At 38.8% G+C, this 19828-nt stretch overlaps 2 protein-coding genes across 14 annotated transcripts in view; one reads left to right on the forward strand and one right to left on the reverse strand.

The window, feature by feature from the left end:
• The window catches only part of CCDC148 (coiled-coil domain containing 148), a 290253-nt gene extending 271316 nt beyond the window's left edge, over window positions 1–18937 (reverse strand). For 5 of the 7 annotated variants that reach the window (XM_073019713.1, XM_073019709.1, XM_073019711.1 and 2 more), the window contains exon 1: window positions 18594–18881. Coding sequence is in view for 4 of the 7 variants with exons in the window: in XM_073019711.1 (XP_072875812.1) it covers window positions 18594–18618 (25 nt within the window). In the remaining 3 variants the exon portion in view is untranslated. Of the gene's footprint in view, window positions 1–18593 lie in introns of all 7 variants that reach the window. The other 2 variants (XM_073019714.1, XM_073019708.1) reach the window with 2 other exon arrangements.
• A 193-nt stretch (window positions 18938–19130) lies between these two features.
• Window positions 19131–19828, forward strand: part of PKP4 (plakophilin 4) — a 230325-nt gene continuing 229627 nt past the window's right edge. For 6 of the 7 annotated variants that reach the window (XM_007965032.3, XM_007965034.3, XM_038002085.2 and 3 more), the window contains exon 1: window positions 19131–19399. The gene's annotated coding sequence lies outside the window, so the exon portion shown is untranslated. The remainder of the gene's footprint in view (window positions 19400–19828) is intronic. The other variant, XM_038002088.2, reaches the window with a different exon arrangement.

The raw sequence follows: 19828 nt of genomic DNA on the forward strand, positions 1-19828 counted from the left end.
TTCAGGCAAATAAAACTGAAGAGATTTCTAGCTGCCCAAAAAGGATTATTAAAGAAAGACCTGCATCGTAAGAATTATTAAAGAAAGGCCAATCACAGTGGCTCACGCCTATAATCCCAGCACTTCAGGTAGCTCAAGGTGGGCAGATCACTTGAGGTCAGGGGTTTGAAACCAGCCTGGCCAACATGGCCAAACCCTGTCTACTAAAAATATAAAAAATTAGCCAGGTTTGATGGTGTGTGCCTGTAATCTCAGCTATCTGTGTGGCTGAGGCACCAGGATCGCTTGAACCTGGGAGGTGGAGGTTGCAGCAAGTCAAAATTGTGCCACTGCACTCCAGCCTGGGCAACAGAGCAAGAAAGAAAAATGATAACAGATGGAAAATATATGTAGCAGTGTTTACTGCAAACATAGAGATGAAAAAGAAATTATAACAATGGCAAATTATAGAAGAAAGGAAATGGAAATATCGTGTGTTAAGGGTTTTATATAATGAATAAACTGATAAAACATAATTTAAGATATACTGTAATGAGCGAACCTACAAATTCTAGAGGAACCACTAAAAATTATAATTAATAATCTCATAGTACAGATAAAGTAGAATAAAACATAATAAAAAGGGAGCAGAAAAAGGCAAAGAAAATAAAAAAATAATAGATGGTGCAAGTAAAAAAAAAACAGCAAGATGGTAGGCTTACATTCAACCATATTTTTAAGTATATTAAAGGTAAATGACATAAACACTATAATTAAAAGGCAGAGATTGGCAAACTTGATAAAAACAAGACAAACAATATGGTATTTACAAAAAGCCCGCTTTAAATACAAACAAAAGTATAGGTAAAAAATACAAGAACAGCAAAAGATATACCATGAAAACGCTATACTATAAACAACTTTATGCCACAAAATTCAACAATGTAGATGAAATGTCCAAATTCCTAAATGACACAAATTACCAAAAATAACTCCAGAAGAACAGCAGATCTGAATTCCTTATATCTATTAACTCAATTACATTATTAAAAACTTCCTCAAAGAGAAAATTCCAGATCTAGACCATTTGACTGGTAACTTTTATCAATCTTCTGAGGAATAAATAATATCAATCCCATACAAACTCTTTCAGAAATTAAAGGAGAAACGAATACACCCCAAATCTTTTTATAATGTTGGTATTTGCGTGATACCAAAGCCAAAAAATTAAATTATAGGAAAAGAGGTCAGGCGCGATGGCTCAAGCCGGTAATCCCAGCATTTTGGAAGGCCAAGGTGGGTGGATCACCTAAGGTTAGGAGTTCGAGACCAGCCTGGCCAACATGGTGAACATGTGCATGATGTGATGCCTCACATCATACACAAAAATTAACATAGGCAAAATTATAGGTTGGGTGCAATGGCTCACACCTATAATCCCAGCACTTTGGGAGGCCAAGGTGGGTGGATTGCTTGAGCTCAGGAGTTTGAGACCAGCATGGGTAACATGGCAAAACCTCATCTCCACAAAAAATAAAACATATATATATATATAACATGGGTGTGGTGGCCCACACCTGTAGTCACAGCTACTCAGGAGGCTGAGGCAGGAGGACTGTTTAGGCCTAGGAAGTCAAGGCTGCAGGGAGCTGAGATCAAACCACTGTACTATAGCCTGGGCAACAGAGTAAGACCTTGATTCAAATATATATATATATATATAAAACAAAAGCACAAATGAAAGAAAAACTTAATATAGTGGACTTTATCAAATTTAAAACTTTTGTCATAAAAACTGTTCAGAAACCTAAGTTGTAAACAAAATACTAGGAGAAAATATCTATGGTACATATATCTGACCACTTGTATCCAAATACATAATGAATTTTTAAAATCTCAATAGTAAGACAACCTAATTTTAGAAAGGGTAGATTATTTGAACATATGCTTCACAATAGAAGACATACTAATGCTCAATAAGCATATTAAAAAATGTTCAACATCCTTAGTCATCAGGAAAATGCAAATTTAAATTACAATAAGATGCCACTACACACACATTACAATGGATAACATTTATTATTATTACTTTTTTAGACAAGGTATTTCTCTGTCATGCAGGCTAGAGTGCAGTGGTGCAATTATGGCTCACTGTAGCCTCCACCTCCTGGGATCAAGCGTCTTCCTACCTCACCTCCAGAGTAGCTAGGACCACAGGCACATGCCACCACACTCAGCTGTTTTTCTTTTTTTATTACTATCAGTTTTAGTAGAGATGAGGTCTCACTATGTTGGCCTGGCTGGTCTTGAACTCCTGGGCTCAAGAGATCTTCCTGCCTCAGCCTCCAAAAGTGCTGAGATTACAGGTATGAGGCACAGCCCCCGGCCTAAAATTTAAATGTTGATAATATCAAGTGTGGACAAGAAAGTAGAGTAACTGAATCGTTACACATTGCTGGCAGGAGTGTAAAATGGTATAGCCATTTTGGAAAACTGTTTGGCAGTTTCTTAACTGTTAAGTAGCTAAACATAAACTTAGTCTGGGACCCAGCAATTTCAAGCGAAACAATGTACACCTCCACAAAAAACTGTACATAAATATACATACATTACTCATCATAACCAAAAACTGAAACAACTCAAATGTCCATCAAAAGGCAGATGAATAAAGAAATAAATACATGCATAATAGTCCCCCCTTATCCTTGGGGGATGCATTCAAGACCCCCAGTGGATGCCTGAAACCTTTAATAGTACCAAACCCGGTATATACTATTTTTTCTTACACTTACATACCTATGATAAAGTTTAATTTCTAAATTAGGCACAGTTAAAGATTAAAAAATAATCAATAATAAAATAGAATGTTTATAGCAACACAGCACTTCAGCCTGGGTGACACAGTGAGACCCTGTCTCTTAAAAAAAGGAAAAAGAGGCCAGGCACGGTTGCTCACGCCTGTAATCCCAGCACTTTCAGAGGCCAAGGTAGGTGGATCACGAGGTCAGGAGACTGAGACCATCCTGGCTAACACGGTGAAACTCCATCTCTACTAAAAATACAAAAAATTAGCCGGGCATGGTGGCAGGCGCCTGTAGTCCCAGCTACTCGGGAGGCTGAGGCAGGAGGATGGTGTGAACCCAGGAGGCAGAGTTTGCAGTGAGCCAAGATTGTGCCACTGCACTCCAGCCTGGGCAACAGAGCTAGACTCTGTCTCAAAGAAAAGAAAGAAAAAAGAAAGAAAAAGTACCATACTTGACAATGACAATTACCCCCTGTATAGGCTATATAAACAAATAGACCAGCAATTCTAGGGAAAGATATCTTGAAAGAGAATCTGCACTACTATTATAATACTGGGGTGAGTGGATTACACTACAGTCCCAGGTTTGGACAAACTAGAGAGATTTCAACATCTCTTCTTCTGAGCCTTTGGAAAAATGGAATTTTTATTTCTAGGACTGTCAATTTACCAAAATGAACTATAGAACCCTAAATGAACAATATGCAAGACACAAAATCAAGATATCTTCTGAATGAATTGTATTTAAAATAATATTTTCTAACTAAATATCACACCAAAAATTTTAAAGTAAATCAGAAGTATCTAATTAAAAGTTTACAAAGTACAGAATGTAGTTGCCTTATACATAGAGAAAGGTCTACTGATTTCTGACATAACCATGCAATATGATTGTTTTCCTCTTAGTAACATATTTGAAATAAAAAATATGCTGAAGATGTTTTATTAAAAGGCCAAATTCTTTGCTATGTGACATCCTATGGCTCAGGAATTTTAATTCTTTCTTTTGTTGACATATTTCTTTTTGAACTTCAAACAGAGTATTTATGATCTGAAAAGGTACATATACTAATTGATTGGCCTTTTGTCAACATTGTTTAGTATTATTTTACTTCCACCTTAGAAGAGTAAGAGGAAAAGTTAAATAGTGATTAATTTATCCAGATTTAATTTTAATATCTTCCATGTTCATCAAGAATGTGCAATATTATAATTTTCTAACTACCATAGAATTTTAACATTTTACCAGCAAAAATCTTTTTATGTGCCTTCTTTCCATATGACATATTTGTCATACTCACTCTACAGAACATTTGGCATAATGGTACTTCTTAATCAAAATGGATAAATACCCTCTTATTTTAAAAATCCACATACTTAGATATTGAGGTGGAAAGTATGTTTTACACTCAAACTAGAATCCTGTTATTGGATTTGGCTGCCTTTTTCTTATAAAAAGACCTGCTGTATTTAAAATTTTTGCTTTGATAGAGAATAGAAAAAGAGCTCTGTTATAAAAAACAAAGGCTTTTTAAAGGTAGTATTGAAAATAAATAATTGGCTTTTGTTCATTAGAGGCTAAATCTATTTTGTGGTTTGAAAGAGCTAAGAACAGATTGCTTCCCTCAGATTCTTAGCAAAGAAATGTTTTTGTCAATTAATATTCTTTGCTAAGAACAGTTTTTCCAGTGTTGCTTTTCAAATGGAATAATATTATAAATAGGCCTGTCCAAAGGACAATTCTTAGGCTTTTTTCTAAGATCTTAAGGTCTTAGAGCATAATAATTATGGCATGCCAGTTCAGAAGCATGGTAGAAGATAAAAAATCATGTTTCAAACAGGAAATGTACTGGGAGAAAAAGTTGCCATAGGTAGCCTTTCTTTCAAATTAAATAAAAGGAACATCAACCACAAATTATGCCAGTCTTCCTCTTCTCATCAGGCTTTTGCTCAACATTTACATCCCAGGATGATAGCAGGAGAAGAGCAGGAAGCAAGGAATTGAGTGCCATTGCAAAAGGCCCAGAAACTGTAAGAACACAGCATTCCACACACCCAGTGTTGTTCCCCTGCTTCAGTTTTATCCTCTCTTCCAGCCTGTGCTGAAGTCACTGCCACTTTATGAGAGTCAGTAGCAATTACTATGTGCCAGACACTATCCTAAGAGTCTTAGCTCTTTTAACTCATTAAATACTCACAACAATGTTTGAGTAACACTATTCTTCTCATTTTGCAAATGGAGAAACTCAAGATCATTCAGCTGCTGAGTGGAGAGACCAGATGCAAACCCAGGCAGTCTGGCTCCAATGCCCGCAAAGGCTTTTATTCTACCCTCTCTCCAGTAAAGGGAGATGACTACAGTTAGTGGTTCCTCGACAGGCATGGAAGAAGATCAGTCACTGGTTTTTTTGTTTTTTGTTTTTTTTTTCCCCAGTAAACAGCTGCTCCCTTGTTAAGGTAGGGGTAAGGTCCTAGAGTTAGGGACAGGAAGGCAAGATATAAGTAGGAGTAAAGCAGAAAGGCATATCTCAAACAAACAAACAAAAAAGAGTCACCCAGGCACAGTGGCTTACACCTGTAATCTCAGCACTTTGGGAGTGCGGGGTGGGAGGATCTCTTGAGACCAGAAGTTTGATCCCAACCTGGGCAATATAGTGAGACCTCATCTCTACAAATAACAATAATGATAACAAAAATGGCCAAGTGTAGTGGCCTGTGCCTGTGGTCCCAGCTACTTAGGAGGCTGAGGTGGCAGGATCACTTGAGCCTGGGAGACCAAGGCTGCAGCCAGCCATGATGATGCCACTGCACTCCAACCTGGGGACAGAGCAAATCTGTCTCAAAAAAAAAAAGAAAAAAAAGAAAAAAAGAAAAAAAGAAAAAGAAAAAAGTGAAGGCAAGAGAAAAGTCTATTCAAACATAGCTTCTGGAAAAATTGAAAACTAACAAGGGGGTGAAAATAGACAAGAGCTATAGCAATGTGATAAACATTTTTGGGAAATTTCTTTCAAAATAAAAAAAAAATCAAAATATAGACTGAGACCATGTAGTATTCCATTTTATACACAAATTAACCTAGGCCAGGAAATATTTCTGCCCAACTGAGTCATTTTATAGATGGGTAAACACAGGCCATAAAGACTGAATGCCCTGCCCAAGACTTGAGGAAGCAGGCAGGACAGGCAAGGCTACAAGCCACCCACACCTCCTGACTTTAAGCTCAGTGCTCTTCCACCACCTATATTAAACACAATTTATCAGCTTTTAAAACACAAAAGCCATAGTCAATAGGTTGCAATTCAATTTTAAGAACATAAAAAATTACAGTGTACCCATATCAAAGGTTAAATACACAATACCTCAGGCTATCACCTGCTCAATAGCCAAATAATATTGTAAAGTAGTAGTTAGATAAAGTAGTCATTTTTAAATGTGAGGAGGAGAATTATTGGCATAACTGTACTTTTTTTCTTCCAATATTTTATCCATATAACATTTTCAACATTTACATTATTTTAAAGTTGGAAAATTTAGTCACATGCATATACACATATATACAGCAAACATGGTGAAATGACTGAATCTTATTAATTTCTTCTTCTCTATAAGGGAAATCAAAAGGTTGAATAGAAAGGGATTTAAGCTAAGAGTTATTAGGCCAGTATTAATACTGATTTATAATCTCTAAGATTCTTCTAGTCCTAAAATTCTATAATTTTAGAAAGCTCATAACTGAAAAAAACATTGGATTAAAATATTAAATTTAAGTATTTGACTAATGAGATTATGACATACCACCTAAAGAAAATTATTTCTAGTGGTTTCAAAGAAGGGAGAAGAGGCTGGGTGCAGTGGCTCATGCCTGTAATCCCAGCACTTTGGGAGGCTGAGGTAGGAGGATTGCTTGAGCCTAGGAGCTCAAGATCAGCCTGAGCAACATAGGGAGACCTCATCTCTATAAAAAAAAACAAAATTTGCCAGGCATGGTGGCACATGCCTGTGGTCCCAGCCACTCAGGAGGGCTGAGGCAAGAGGATCACTTGAGCTGGGGAGGTTTAGACTGCAGGGAGCTGAGATCTTGCCACTGCACTGCAGCCTGGGTGACAGAGCAAGACCCTGTCTTGGAAAAAAAAAAAAAAAAAAATGAGATTTACAAGAAGTTGATAAAATACTAGTGATTATGGTATCTATGGGATTACAAATTATGTTAGTTAATAAAGAAATTTTTACCAATCTTAACAAATAGAAAGGGGGGGCAAAAAGTTAATGTAAAGTAGAAATAAGAAGTTCTTTCCTGACATAAACTCTTACATACTAAAGCCCTCTGTGTTTATGCACACTAGCATAGGAACACTAGCATACTCATACAAAAAGTTCAGAAGCTTACATAGTTCACACTTTTTTTAAGTTTAAAAGTTAATAATGTTGTAAGAAATGCAGAAGTACATTAAACCTCATTCTCATAGATGTGGGAAAGAGACAATGGAAAAATAAGTGACTTTTCCAAGGCCAAACAGTAAATCATTAAATGCCTATGATTTTAAAAATCAAGTTTTCAACGGACCATAAAAATGAATTAATTCTGTGTGGGCAGATATTTTTCTTTTATCAAATTCTCTACATTATAGGAATTTCCTTGTCTTTCTCCCTATTGTGTTTTTGTTATTTATGTCCTACTTTTACATCATTTAGAAATGTCCAAAGAAGGCTACTCCTCTCAATACCACTGGAGATTTCATTGACCTTTCTCAGTTTGAATCACAATAATGATCACTGTCTCTGATAATCAGTGTATCTGAGATTCAAATTCATTGGAGCTAAATAATATAAGTGATCTTTAAGACAAAGAAAAACGCAAAAGAACAAGATTAAAATATAGTCTTTCGAAGACTTACTTCTAGTAATTGGGGTAGACAGAAGAGAAAAAACTAAAATGACAACAAAATACACAAAAATGGCAGAGAAATAATGAACATTTTATCTAAAGATATTCTACTAAAACTTTGAGGTCTCACTCACACATCTCTCTTACTAACACTTTTGAGGATATATTTCCAAATTTACTTATTTTAAATTCTTTAAGTGTAATCGTGTTCTAAATTATGTATATTATAAAGTACAAATATAGAAAATCTATGAGTACAAGAAAAAAGATATATAATGTGGACATATGTAGTATAGACAATTCGAATAAATGTTAGTGAAAGTTATGTGATGGACTGTGCTTCACTACTTGAAAATCTTGGTTTAATGGTTGGTCATAGAAGAATTCAAACTCTAAGGGCAGTTCACCCCCATACTTGGCTTTAACGAATATAGTCATTAAAATAGACACTGGAAAAAATATGGAAGAAGTACAAAATAGGCTCTATGTAATCAATTACGATGCTCAAATTTCAATTCGTGGGCTGGGCGCTATGGCTTACACCTATAATCCCAACACTTTGGGAGGCCAAAAGGGGAGGATCACTTGAGACCAGGGGTTTAAGACCAGCCTGGGCAACATAGTGAGACCCCATCTCTACAAAAAAACCTACAATGTAAAAATTAGCCAGGCATGGTTGCACACGCCTGTAGTCCCAGATACTCAGGAGGCTGAGGCAGGACTGCTTGACCCCAGGAGTCTGAGGCTGCAGTAAACTATGGTCACACCACAGCACTCTAGCTTTCTGACAGGGCAAGACCTTGTCTCAAAAAAAAAAAAAAAAAAAAAAAAAACAATTCCATCCACCAATTATGCAAAGATTGTAATTTAGTCTTTTTCTCTAGTGAATTTCTGGCTTCTCTGAGGTCAAATAGTTTTCCTCACAAAGTTTTTTTTTTTTTTTTTTTTTTTAATGTTTAATAGCTGGGTTCTGATCCACTGAAATGCCATTAGGAATATTTTTAATCATGTTAGAAAATGTTTTCAAATTTATTAAGTCTTCATATAAGTGAGTTCTAAGATGTGCTTATGTCATTATTCAAAATTTTTAAATTTATAATAGCTTTATTGGGGTCTAATTTACATTCCATAAAAATATACCCATTAGAACTGCATTATTTTTAATAAACGTATTTTTGTATAGCCATTACCACCATCCACTTTTAGGACATTAACATCACCAGAAAACATTCAGTCACTTGTATTAAATCTTCCCATCCCAGTCTAAGGTAATCACTGATCTGTCTTCTATCTCTATATTTTTTCCCTTTTTGGGAGTTTCATATAAATGGTATCATACAAATGAGGCCTCTTGTCTGCCTTTTTTTCTCTTGGCATAATATTTTGGAGATTTATCCATACTGTGCCATGTATTAGTAGTTCATTATTTTTAGAGCTGAATAGTATTCAAGTATGCCATGTTTTGTTTTGTCAATCATCAGCTCATAAATATTTAGATTATTTCCAATGTTTTGCTATTATTAACAATATTACTATCGTTCATGTAAAAGTCTCTGTGGACATACATATTTATTTCTATTGAAGTAGGATTGCTGGGTCATACAGTATAAGTTTATATTTACATATATAACTTTTTTTTTAGACTAGGCCTCTCTACATTGCTTGGACTGGCAAGCAGTGGCTATTGATAGGTGCAATCCCACTACTGATCAGCACAGGAGTTTTGACCTGCTGTTTCCCACCTGAGCTGCTTCCCCTCTCCTGAGGCAACCTGGTGGTCCCTTCCTCCTAGGAGGTCACCATAGTGATGCATAACGGTACAGACACCTGATCAGCATAATGCACTATCGCCCAGAACTCCTGAACTCCAGGGATCCTCCTGCCTCAGCCACCTGAGTAGCTGGGTCTACATGCATGCAACATTGTGCCTGGCTATGTTTATGTTTTCAAGAAGTTGCTAAATGACTCCAAAAAGTGTGTATACCATTACACATTTAGCAATTTATGAGAGTTGCAGTTTTTTCACATCTTTGTCATCACTGTGTATTGTCAATTTTTGGCTTATATCCATTTTATTGGTAGTGTACTGGTATCATATTGTGGTTATAATTTGCATTTCCCTAATGATTAATAGTTGAACATCTTTTCATGTGCTTATTAATCATTCATATGCCTTTTCGGTGAAATCTCTATTAAAACATTTTATTTTTAATTGAGTTGCTTATCTTATTTTTGACATTTAGCATGCTTTATATATTCTAGATACAAGCCCTTTATCAGATATTTGACCTAGGAATTTTTTCACAGGCTGCTATTTGTCTTTTCACTTTCTTACTTGTATCTTTTAGAGAGCAAAACTTTTCATTTTTATAAAATGTGATTTATCAATTTCTTCTTTAATGAATCACAATTTTGGTGTTGTATCTAAGAAACCTTTCCAAAAGCAAGGTTGCAGAGATTTTCTACTGTTTTTAGATATAATTTTAGCTCTTACATGTAGGTCTGTAATATATATTAATTTTTTTCTGCATGGTGTGAGGTAAGAAATTAAGTTCAGTATTTTGCATATGAATATGCAATTATTCCAGTAGTATTTCTTTAAAAAAAGTATCCCTTTCACTATTGCTCTGCTTTGTCATCTTTGCTGAAAACCAACTGATTGTAAATATATTAATTTCTGTACCCTCTATTTCATTGATCTAAGTGTCTATCATTATGCCAATATTACATACATTCTATTATTATAGCTTTATAAGTTTTGAAATTAGTATTGTAATAACTCTTAACCTTTTTTTACAAGATTGTTTTTGATATGTATTTCCATTTTATTATTTTTTTTTTAATTTATTGTTGAGATGGGGTCTCATTCTGTTATGCAGGCTGGAGTTTAGTGGTGTGATCACAGTTCACTGCAGCCTTGACTTCCTGGGCTCCAGCCATCCTCCTACCTCAGGCTCTTGAGGAGCTGGGACCATAGGTGTGAGCCACCATGCCTGGCTTATTTTTGTATTTTTGGTAGAGACGGGTTTTTGCCATGTTACCCAGGCTGGTCTTCAACTCCTGAGCTCAAGCAATCCACCCCCTCGGCCTCCCAAAGTGCTGGGATTACATGCTTGAGCCACTGCACCCGGCCTGTATTTCCATTTTAAAATTGACTTCTCAATTCCTATAAAAATGCTTGCTAAGATATTGACAGAGATGACATTTAATCTATAGATCAGAGGTCTTATGCTTGTTTTCTAAAATTTATTCTTAAATATTGTCTTATTTCTCATGTTATTATAAGTGGAACTGTTTTTTTTGTTGTTGTTTTTTTTCTTTTTTTTCCGATATGGAGTCTTGCTCTGTCACCCACGCTGGAGTGCAGGGGTACAATCTTGGCTCACTGCAACCTCTGCCTCCCAGGTTCAAGCTATTCTCCAGCCTCAGCCTCTTGAGTAGCTGGGATTACAGGTGCCTGCCACCACACCACACACACACACACACAAATAATTTTTGTATTTTTAGTAGAGACAGTGTTTCACCATGTTGGCCAGGCTGCTCTCGAACTTCTGACCTCTTGATCCGTCCACCTCAGCCTCCCAAAGTGCTGGGATTACAGGCGTGAGCCACCGCGCCCAGCTGCAACTGTCTTTTAAAATTCATTTTCAGATTCCTAGTTCCTAGCATATAAAAATATAACTGACTTCTATATATTGATCTTGTATTTTGTGACCTTGTTAAATTCATTTATTAGGTCCTAGTAGGATTTTTTATGTATAAGACCAAGTAATCTGTAAATAAAGATATCTTTAATTTTTCCTTTTCAATCAATATGCCTTTGATTTATTTTTCTTTCCTTGTTACACTAGCTAGAATCTCCAGTAAAATGTTAACTGAAAGAATTGAGAATGGACATCCTTATTTATTCTCCCATTCAAGTACTAATGAGCTCTGTCCCTTCTTGCCCTCCTTGGTTTCTTTTCTTTTTTTTTTTTTTTTTTTTCCCGAGACAGAGTCTTCGCTCTGTCACCCAGGCTGGAGTGCAGTGGCAGGATCTCAGCTCACTGTAGGCCCCACCTCCCAGGTTCAAGCAATTCTCCCTACCTCAGCCTCTTGAGTAGCTGGCACTATAGGCACCCACCACCATGCCAAGCTAATTTTTGTATCTTTAGTAGAGATGGCATTTTGCCATGTTGGCCAGGCTGGTCTTGAACTCCTGACCTGAGGTGATCTGCCCACCTTGGCCTCCCAAAGTGCTGGGATTATAGACATGAGCCACCATGCCTGGCCCCTCCCTACTTTCTGAGATCAGACATAAGGTATGTTCAAGGTGGCATGGCCATATTCTTTATTCTCAGAAGGAAAGCACGGAGTCTTTCACCATAAACACGTTGTTATCTGTTGGTATTCACAGATGCACTTTATCACACTGATGAAGTTCCCTTCTACTGTTAGTATGCTGAGCATTTTACCATGAATCGGTGTTGGATCTTGTCAATTGCTTTTTCTGGCACATATTGTCATCTTCATCTTTTTTGTATTTTAAAAATTTACTAAACTACAGAAAAATGTGAAAGTTCCTGACAAGATGATGTATTAGTAGGTACTGTTGTCTTGCTGTGCTGATCCAACCCCAAAGATGTGCAGAAAACAAAAACAACAAACAGTGGCCCAGGGATATAAAGGGCCAGGCATTATGGCTGAAGGAGAGGGCAGATATTTTTTGAATGATTTTCTCTCCGCTACTGCTCTAATAAGCTTCTTTCTACCTCTATGAAGCAGACAAAAGAGCTCTGAAGTTAGGAAAATAATGAGGTCATATTTTCTGAGGTTTTATTTTAGAAGAACTTCAGATCTAGCGTTTTACAACAGCCCTCTACTGTGGTGATCATTTGATGACCCAGTGTTAGCACTGAGTAAGAGCTGCTTTCCAACTGGAGATGACGGGTGACTTGCCAGGTGCCCTGCATCTGTCTGACAACCTTCTTTTACTTTGAGTTTTGCACAAAGCTGCTGGCTGTATGGGACCTGTCAGTAATTAGCACACTTCCAACACAGGTCCACTTATGGTAAGTGTCACCTTCATTTTGAAGAACAGTTTTGCTACATATAGAATTCTTGATTGACAGGTTTTTTCTTTCAGCATTTTGAATATATCCTTTTACCACCCTCTAGTATCTTTTGTTTCTAATGAGAGGTCAGCTGTTAATTTTACTGTGATTCCCTTGTGTAAAATGAGTTGTTATTTTCTTGCTGCCTCAAAATTTTCTTGTTTTTGTCTTTCAGCAGGCTAAGATGTATCTAGTTGTGCCTCTCTTTATGTTTATTCTACTTGGTGTTTGCTGAGTGTCTTTGATGCGTGCATTAAGATTTTAAACAGATTTGGGAAGTTTTAGGACATTGCTTCTTCAAATATTTTTTCTATACCCTTCCATCCCTCCTTTCCTTCTGGGGCTCCCAGCATAAATTGGTATACTTTGATTCTGTCCCACAAGTCCCAGAAGCTTTGTTCATTTTTCTTCAGTCTTTCTTCTATTCTTTAGGTTGGATATTTTCTATTAGTCTGTCTTCAAGTTCACTGATTCCTTGTTCTGCCATCACAAATTTGCTATGGAACCCATACAGCAGATTTTTAAATTGTTGTTATATTTTTCAACTCTAAAATTTTTCATTTCTTTTTCATAGTTTATATTTCTCTATTTACAGTCCATATTTGTTGAGTCATTTCATCTTTAAGTTTTAAAACATACTTATACTAGTTGTTTTGAATTAGTTGTATACTAAATCCAACAAGTGGGGCCATTTAGAGCATCTAATGGCTAATGATTTTCCTGAATTTCAGTCATGCTTTCCTGTTTTTATGCAGGTCTCATAATTTTTGCTGATAATTCAGTATTTTAAATAAAATAGTGTAGCAATTTTGGATGACATTTGATTTTCCTCCTGAGAAATTTTTAAATTGCTGGAACTTAAACATCAGAATCTATTTCTTCTGCATTGTAAAACTACTGATGTCTCTAATAAATTATTTTCCAGCCTGATTCCTAAAATGTATAATAGAAATACAAGTTTCAATATTTTCTTCCCATACCAATGATGTGGCAAAATGATTCTGAAAAAACAATTATATCACTATAATTGAAACCCTGAAAAAACAATTATATCACTAATTTTCTCAAAGTCCTTCTCTTATCTCCAACTTGAAAGGATGAGAACAGAGAACTGAGGAACACACGGCTTTGATATGGGAGAGTAGGGGGTAGAAACACCACACTAAAAAAAATTCTTTTGCCTAACTCAGGTTGGCAGTAATTTGATTCTAGATAGATAATTCATTTTCTATTATTTGCTTATTTAAAAAAAACCTTTAGGGTGTTACTCTTCATAGTTCAACAAGTCATAATACCTGTTTTCTTTCGTTGTAAAATATTTGCATAATTTGTAAATGAAGCCTTGGATGGCAAGGAACAGGGACTCACTAAAGGCAAACAAGGAAACGAATGGAGTAGGGATGATCACAGGAAACAAAAATCTCACAAAACAAAAAGGAAATGAAGTTTATTTAAGTATGACCTTATGAGGAGAATAGTGTAAGGAAGGAAAAACACTTTTCCTCTATCCTCCTAGGTTCAATGTCTGAGAATGAAACTGATAAAAGACAGACTGACAAGAGAAAAAACATTTAATTACATATGTACACAAAAGCTTCACAAAGAAATGTGACTCAAGGAGGCAATTAGAATATTTGGCCGATATCGTCTTAACAGAAGTGATAAAGTGTGAAGAGGCTACACAAAGGAAAGGGGGTATGGGGCTTCCTGTGGAGAACAGAGTTGAGGCGGGAAGTTATGGAAAGGTGCTAGGAAACATCTAAGTAAGGGTTGTCTATTAAGGTGTGTTATGTGCATAAGTGTCCTCTCCAGTAATAAGAGTCATTTCCAAGTAGATCCTTTCCTGGTAGTAGAGAGGGAGACAACTTTACAAATAGAAAGTAATGGCCTACTTTTAGACAGAAAAGCAGAAGGGAAAGAGTTTTTCTTGCATCTGCTGTTTCTCAATTGCTTTCAGCTCAAAATATTCCTTATGCCAAAATGGCACATTCTGGGGTAGGCATATTGTTGTCCCATCAATAGGAACCCAGAAAACATCAGGACCAAGACAGTGCTCTCTCTGGTTCACTTGTCCTCTCAATTTCAAATTCCCTGGGAAATAATCTGATTGGCATCATTACCAGTTAGGGGGCAATGGGTTGGCTACATGGGTCAGGTCTCCACCGGGGCCGATGCCATGCCAGGTGCATTGTTATGAGGTGTGCAGGGCTGCCTCCTTCAAGGGCTGTGGATATACGTACTAGGAAGCATGACGATTACACATACCAGATGTTTGATGCCATTCTGATTTTATGAAGTTGTTAAAATCTCATGACCCCACTGTTTTCCAAGAGACAGAACAACCTAGAAGTTTCATACACCAAAAAAAAGTAACCCTTATTTAACTTGCTTAGCAAAGCTGAGTTTCAAAACCTCTATTCTGCTCTATCATACTTTATCTGATTTTTCCGCATTGAACAGCTAATCCTAACTTTTCCTGATTCTCTCCCAACATCCTGATTCCAATTTTTTATTATTCAAAGTCAAGTTCTTCCAAGAACTAAACAAAGGACTACTAAATATTGGCTTTTCTTAGTGTGGGAGGTGTTTCAGTAGTTTAAGGCAGTGAGGGACACAGTCATGACCACGATGTGGATCCTATCTGTCAGGGGGAAAGGCTCACACAAAAATAACCACAACATGGGACAGAGTATCAAGGGTCACAATACAGTAAGAAAGAACTCACCCTCTCAAGAATGGGGAGGGCCAGGAAACTTTCAGAAAGTTTTTACAGGTAATTATTAGGCAGAGTCATGGGAGGATTTGCATAATATATTCAGAGGATGGGGATGGGATGGGGCTCAGCCAATCCTGAAACCACCATAGCCACCTGAGCAGAACTATTATTAAGCCCTAGCAACCCTTCTCAGGACCCGCTTATTCCACCACTCTCTTTCCCTCCTTTGCCACCCACCTCTGTTTTAACATTCCTCTTTAAAAAGAAAACCCCAAAATTATCATATTGGTGTACTTTTTGAAGATTTTATCTTTACCTCCCCCACTCCTCCATAGACATCCAGATATGACAAGAGACTCAGTGTTCCTGCTTCCTCCTATTCCTTGCTGCCTCTGCTATGCTTCTTAGGGAATTTACCACTAATTTTTATGGGATAATACGAAAATAATAAACATTGGAAAGTTACAAAGTTTTCATAATCTTAAAAGTTTCAGGTTGACTTCTTTCTGAGCTGGTAATTGAAAAGTTGTTCGAATTTCTGCTGTTTACTTTTGTTCTTGAGGGTGGAGTCACCAAACCTCTTAATATTCTAACCTTGCCCTGGGCCCCAGCATCAGCCTGAGCACAGGCCCTCTGCCCATCCCTACTTCCCAGCACTTTTCCCAAGGTGGCCAGGCTAGCAGTTTAAATCATCCTCTTCTCAAGCTGGTCATTTGCATTTCTGTGGATCCTCAGGCTAGGCGACAATGATTTCATTCCTTTACTGGAAATCTGAAATTGGGCCATTGCAACTTGGAGGCAAAGGACATTTTTGTAGGAGAGAACTTAATTGGCAAAATAAGCTAGGATTTTGAGGAGAAACAGCAAAATCTTCAAAATCATTTCTGTTGTATCCAAGGGCCAAAACATTGGCGACAAAGTAGAAACCTCAAGAAATTCCCTTCAGACAGTTTCTTGGTGAAAAGAAAGGCCAGTAGATAGAGATGGTGGTAGGGTAGAAGGAAGGTGGTTTTACCAAAAGCCAGATGTTTGGAAGACTTAGGAAAAATCTTTGGAGGAGAGGGTGTAACACATCATGTAAGAGATAAATTATAATCAATAGAGCAAAATCCTGGTAGAGAGAAGATGGCTCATGTTTAGGAGCATAAGTGGAGCATAAGCTTTGAAGAGAAATGTGGACACCCTTTCTCAGCCATGACTGAAGGAGGTGCAGATGTGTGAAAACTAGGACTGGGTTTTAGGAAAGTTAAGTTGAGGAACCTCATGGTGGATCCTTCAGTAGAGTACGAGGCAAGATCATTTGCAGAAGTGGAGGAAAACCACGTAAAGTGGGGGCTTGAGGAAAGCAGACATAGGACAGGTTTGGAAGTGGCCTGGATAATGTTCTTGGATAAGTTCCAGATAATCATCCTCCTGATGAGGAAAGGAATTGAGAATCAGTGAAGACACAGCCAAGTCTGAATAGCATGAACTTTGAGTGGAATGAAGTGATTCTTTAACACTATATAGCAATCCTTAGTAGCGCAAGAGCAAGTTCAAAAGAAACCTTTCAACTAAATAAAAAATAAAAAAATGTTTAGTGGCAACTTATTTCAGAGGACATTATTCATGGTGGATTTTAGAAACATTTTAATTACGACAAACACAAAATCTACAATATCAAAATAGTCATCAGAGAAAAAACACACATACAAAAAGATTATTGGAGTAATAATAAGCTTTTTTTTCTTCTTTCTATGCTAGCCTAAGGCAAGAGAAAAGGAAAGACCCATTTTTTCTTCCCATTAGACACATCTTCCATTCATTTGATGTTATTCAAATTTTTTTTTTAAAAAAAGCAAAATCATTGGTATCTTTTCATTGAACATGTGTCTTATACAACAATTTGTGGTTTACTTTTTCTATTCTATAAACAAAAACACATACTAAAAAGCCAGAAGAAGTTTAAAACAGCCTATTTCCATTATGGCCAGCCATGGCACAGCACTTCCTGGCCCCTGCAGATCCCTTCCCAATTCTGAAAATATTTAGGGGGAACATTCACATGTTCACCTGTTTTTTACTACAAATGTGGAGAGGTTTTTTTTTTTTTCCCCCCCAATCAAGGCACCATATTAACATTTCTTAGGTTACATCTTTGTAATCTTCAAATATAGTAACATAAAAACCGGTAGCAAAGCGTATCACCCAACTTAAAAATCAGAATACTGAGACATATGCAGCTTGCACACACATTAATCTGTTTCTCTCAACAAAATATTTGTAATTTCCAAAATCCTATCAGCTTTTTCACACAATATGGTCCCTCCAATTTGAGGGGCAGTAACATAAACATAGTCTCCTTACTAAAGAGATTAGTCTAAAAAAAGTAAAATCACCAAAAGAAAGAATGTAAGAATATCAGTGGCTATAAGCTAGAGCAATATCATGTTTTAAAGCCTTATATGTTCATGAAATCTCACTTTAAGAAGGTGATATCTAAATACAAAATATATTGACAAAACAATTAGTATTGACAAACTAGCACAAAATGATTTTAAATGAAAGCAGAAGACATTATTAAAGCTCAAGATTTTTGTGTGTACTGATTTCATGCCTCAGGTTATTTCCATATCAAATTTAAAGAGATACTGGAAAATAGAAAACAAAATCCATCAACTGTAATCCATTTCCCTTACTCTTTTGTGAAATCATCGGAAGGCGTGAAGGACCGTTTCTATTTCCTCTATCTTTATCAAGCCTGTAACCTCTCAAGCGAAAGAACATGCACCTGTCAAGCTCATCGTGCAGGATGTACACACAGATGTGTTTAATAAATATCTGCCCACAGGGAGATTAGAGGTTTGCTTTGAGAATCAGGGAACAGGCTAGCTCATGTGTTGACGTTTTGGCATCTATCATACAATCCGCCACCTTGTTTCCTTACCAAAATAACCTCAAAGGAAATCCTCTTTGAGTCTTCTTTGAGAAGGGTTATAAGTTTGAAGACCCAAAACGTTGAGGCAAGATCCACCTCAGGGAAGGGGGAGTGGCTGGGGAGAACAGCGTAAGTAGGATTTAGGTGGCTCAGTGACGTCAGGAGGAAGCAGCGATGGAAGGGATGGGGTGCAGACTCACCTGGAGAAGCAGAAGCTGCACACATGTCAAAGGTCAAAGGGCATAGCCTCAGGGACTCCCCAAACGCAGGAAAAGTGAAACGCCCATTCCTGGGCTCTCACCGTCAGGGGTACGTCTAAGGGCTCAGCTGTTCCTACCTTTGATGCCAGGGACAAACCCTACCAGGCACAGTTCGGGTTGGCAGTAAGGCAAAGGAAAACCTGCCCCAGATTTCAGAGCCAGCGCTGGGGAATCTCCCTGTCCTCTCCGCCACCCCCTCCCGCGCCCGAGACCTGAGACACCTTCAGCCTCACACCCACCTTCTCCAGGCCCTCTTGCGCTGAACGGCATCGGTCTCTATGGCGACCTGAAACCGCAGCTCCCATTGGCCCGTTCAATATGAGGGCCGGGCCAATGGGGAGGGCCAGCCCTCTCCTTCCCGCCAATAGGGTGGCGGGAGCTGGCCCGGGGACGGCGGCGTGCTGACGTTCCCGGGAGCCCGGGGCTGGCCGCGCGGGAGGGCTGGCGGCCGGGCGGGCGGCGGCGGCGGCCTCTGGGCAGTAGAGGGGGCTCCGGGGCTGAGTCCGCGTCGACGCCGGCCGCGGAGGCGGCACCATGGGCAAGGGGTAGAGGGGGCAAGTTGGCCACCGCCGCCGCCGGGGGTGGTGGGAGAGCCGCTCCGGGGGAGGGGGCGGGTGGGGGAGGGAGGGGCGGGCAGCCGCGCGGCCGAGGCACTTTTTTAATTTTTTCGGGTGCCGCAGCGGCAACCCCTCGGCGCCGATGTCCCTGATCCCTGGAGCGACGACGGCCGCAGCCTAAGCTGGAAAGTAAGTGTGTGGGCTCGCGGGAGGGTGCGGAGACTCCTGCCCACGAGACCCTCGGCCCTCGCCCCGAACACGCGCCGGGGCCGGGACCTGCGCACCGGGGGCTGGGGGCCTCCCTCCCGCTGCCCGGTCCCCAGCGCCTGGCGGCCGCCGCGACTTTCCTGCCCCGCCTCGTGTTCCTGCCCGCACTCGCCTGCTGCTCCCCTCCCCCCGGCAGGCGCACAAGTTTCACCCTCCATTTGCTTTTCCCGGCGATTCCTCTCCCTGGTCTCCCGTACGCGCCGCGCACGACCTCTGCCTACGCTGGGCTGTGTGGATCAGGAGCCCCCAGCCCCGAACTTGAGCGCCGCGCTGAGCCTTGCTGGACGCCCTCGCGGCGGCTTCCCCGCTGCCTGCCGCCCCGCGCCCCCCTGCGCCCCCGACACCACAGGA

The sequence above is a fragment of the Chlorocebus sabaeus genome, chromosome 10, assembly GCF_047675955.1.
Source record: "Chlorocebus sabaeus isolate Y175 chromosome 10, mChlSab1.0.hap1, whole genome shotgun sequence".
Lineage (NCBI taxonomy): Eukaryota > Metazoa > Chordata > Mammalia > Primates > Cercopithecidae > Chlorocebus > Chlorocebus sabaeus.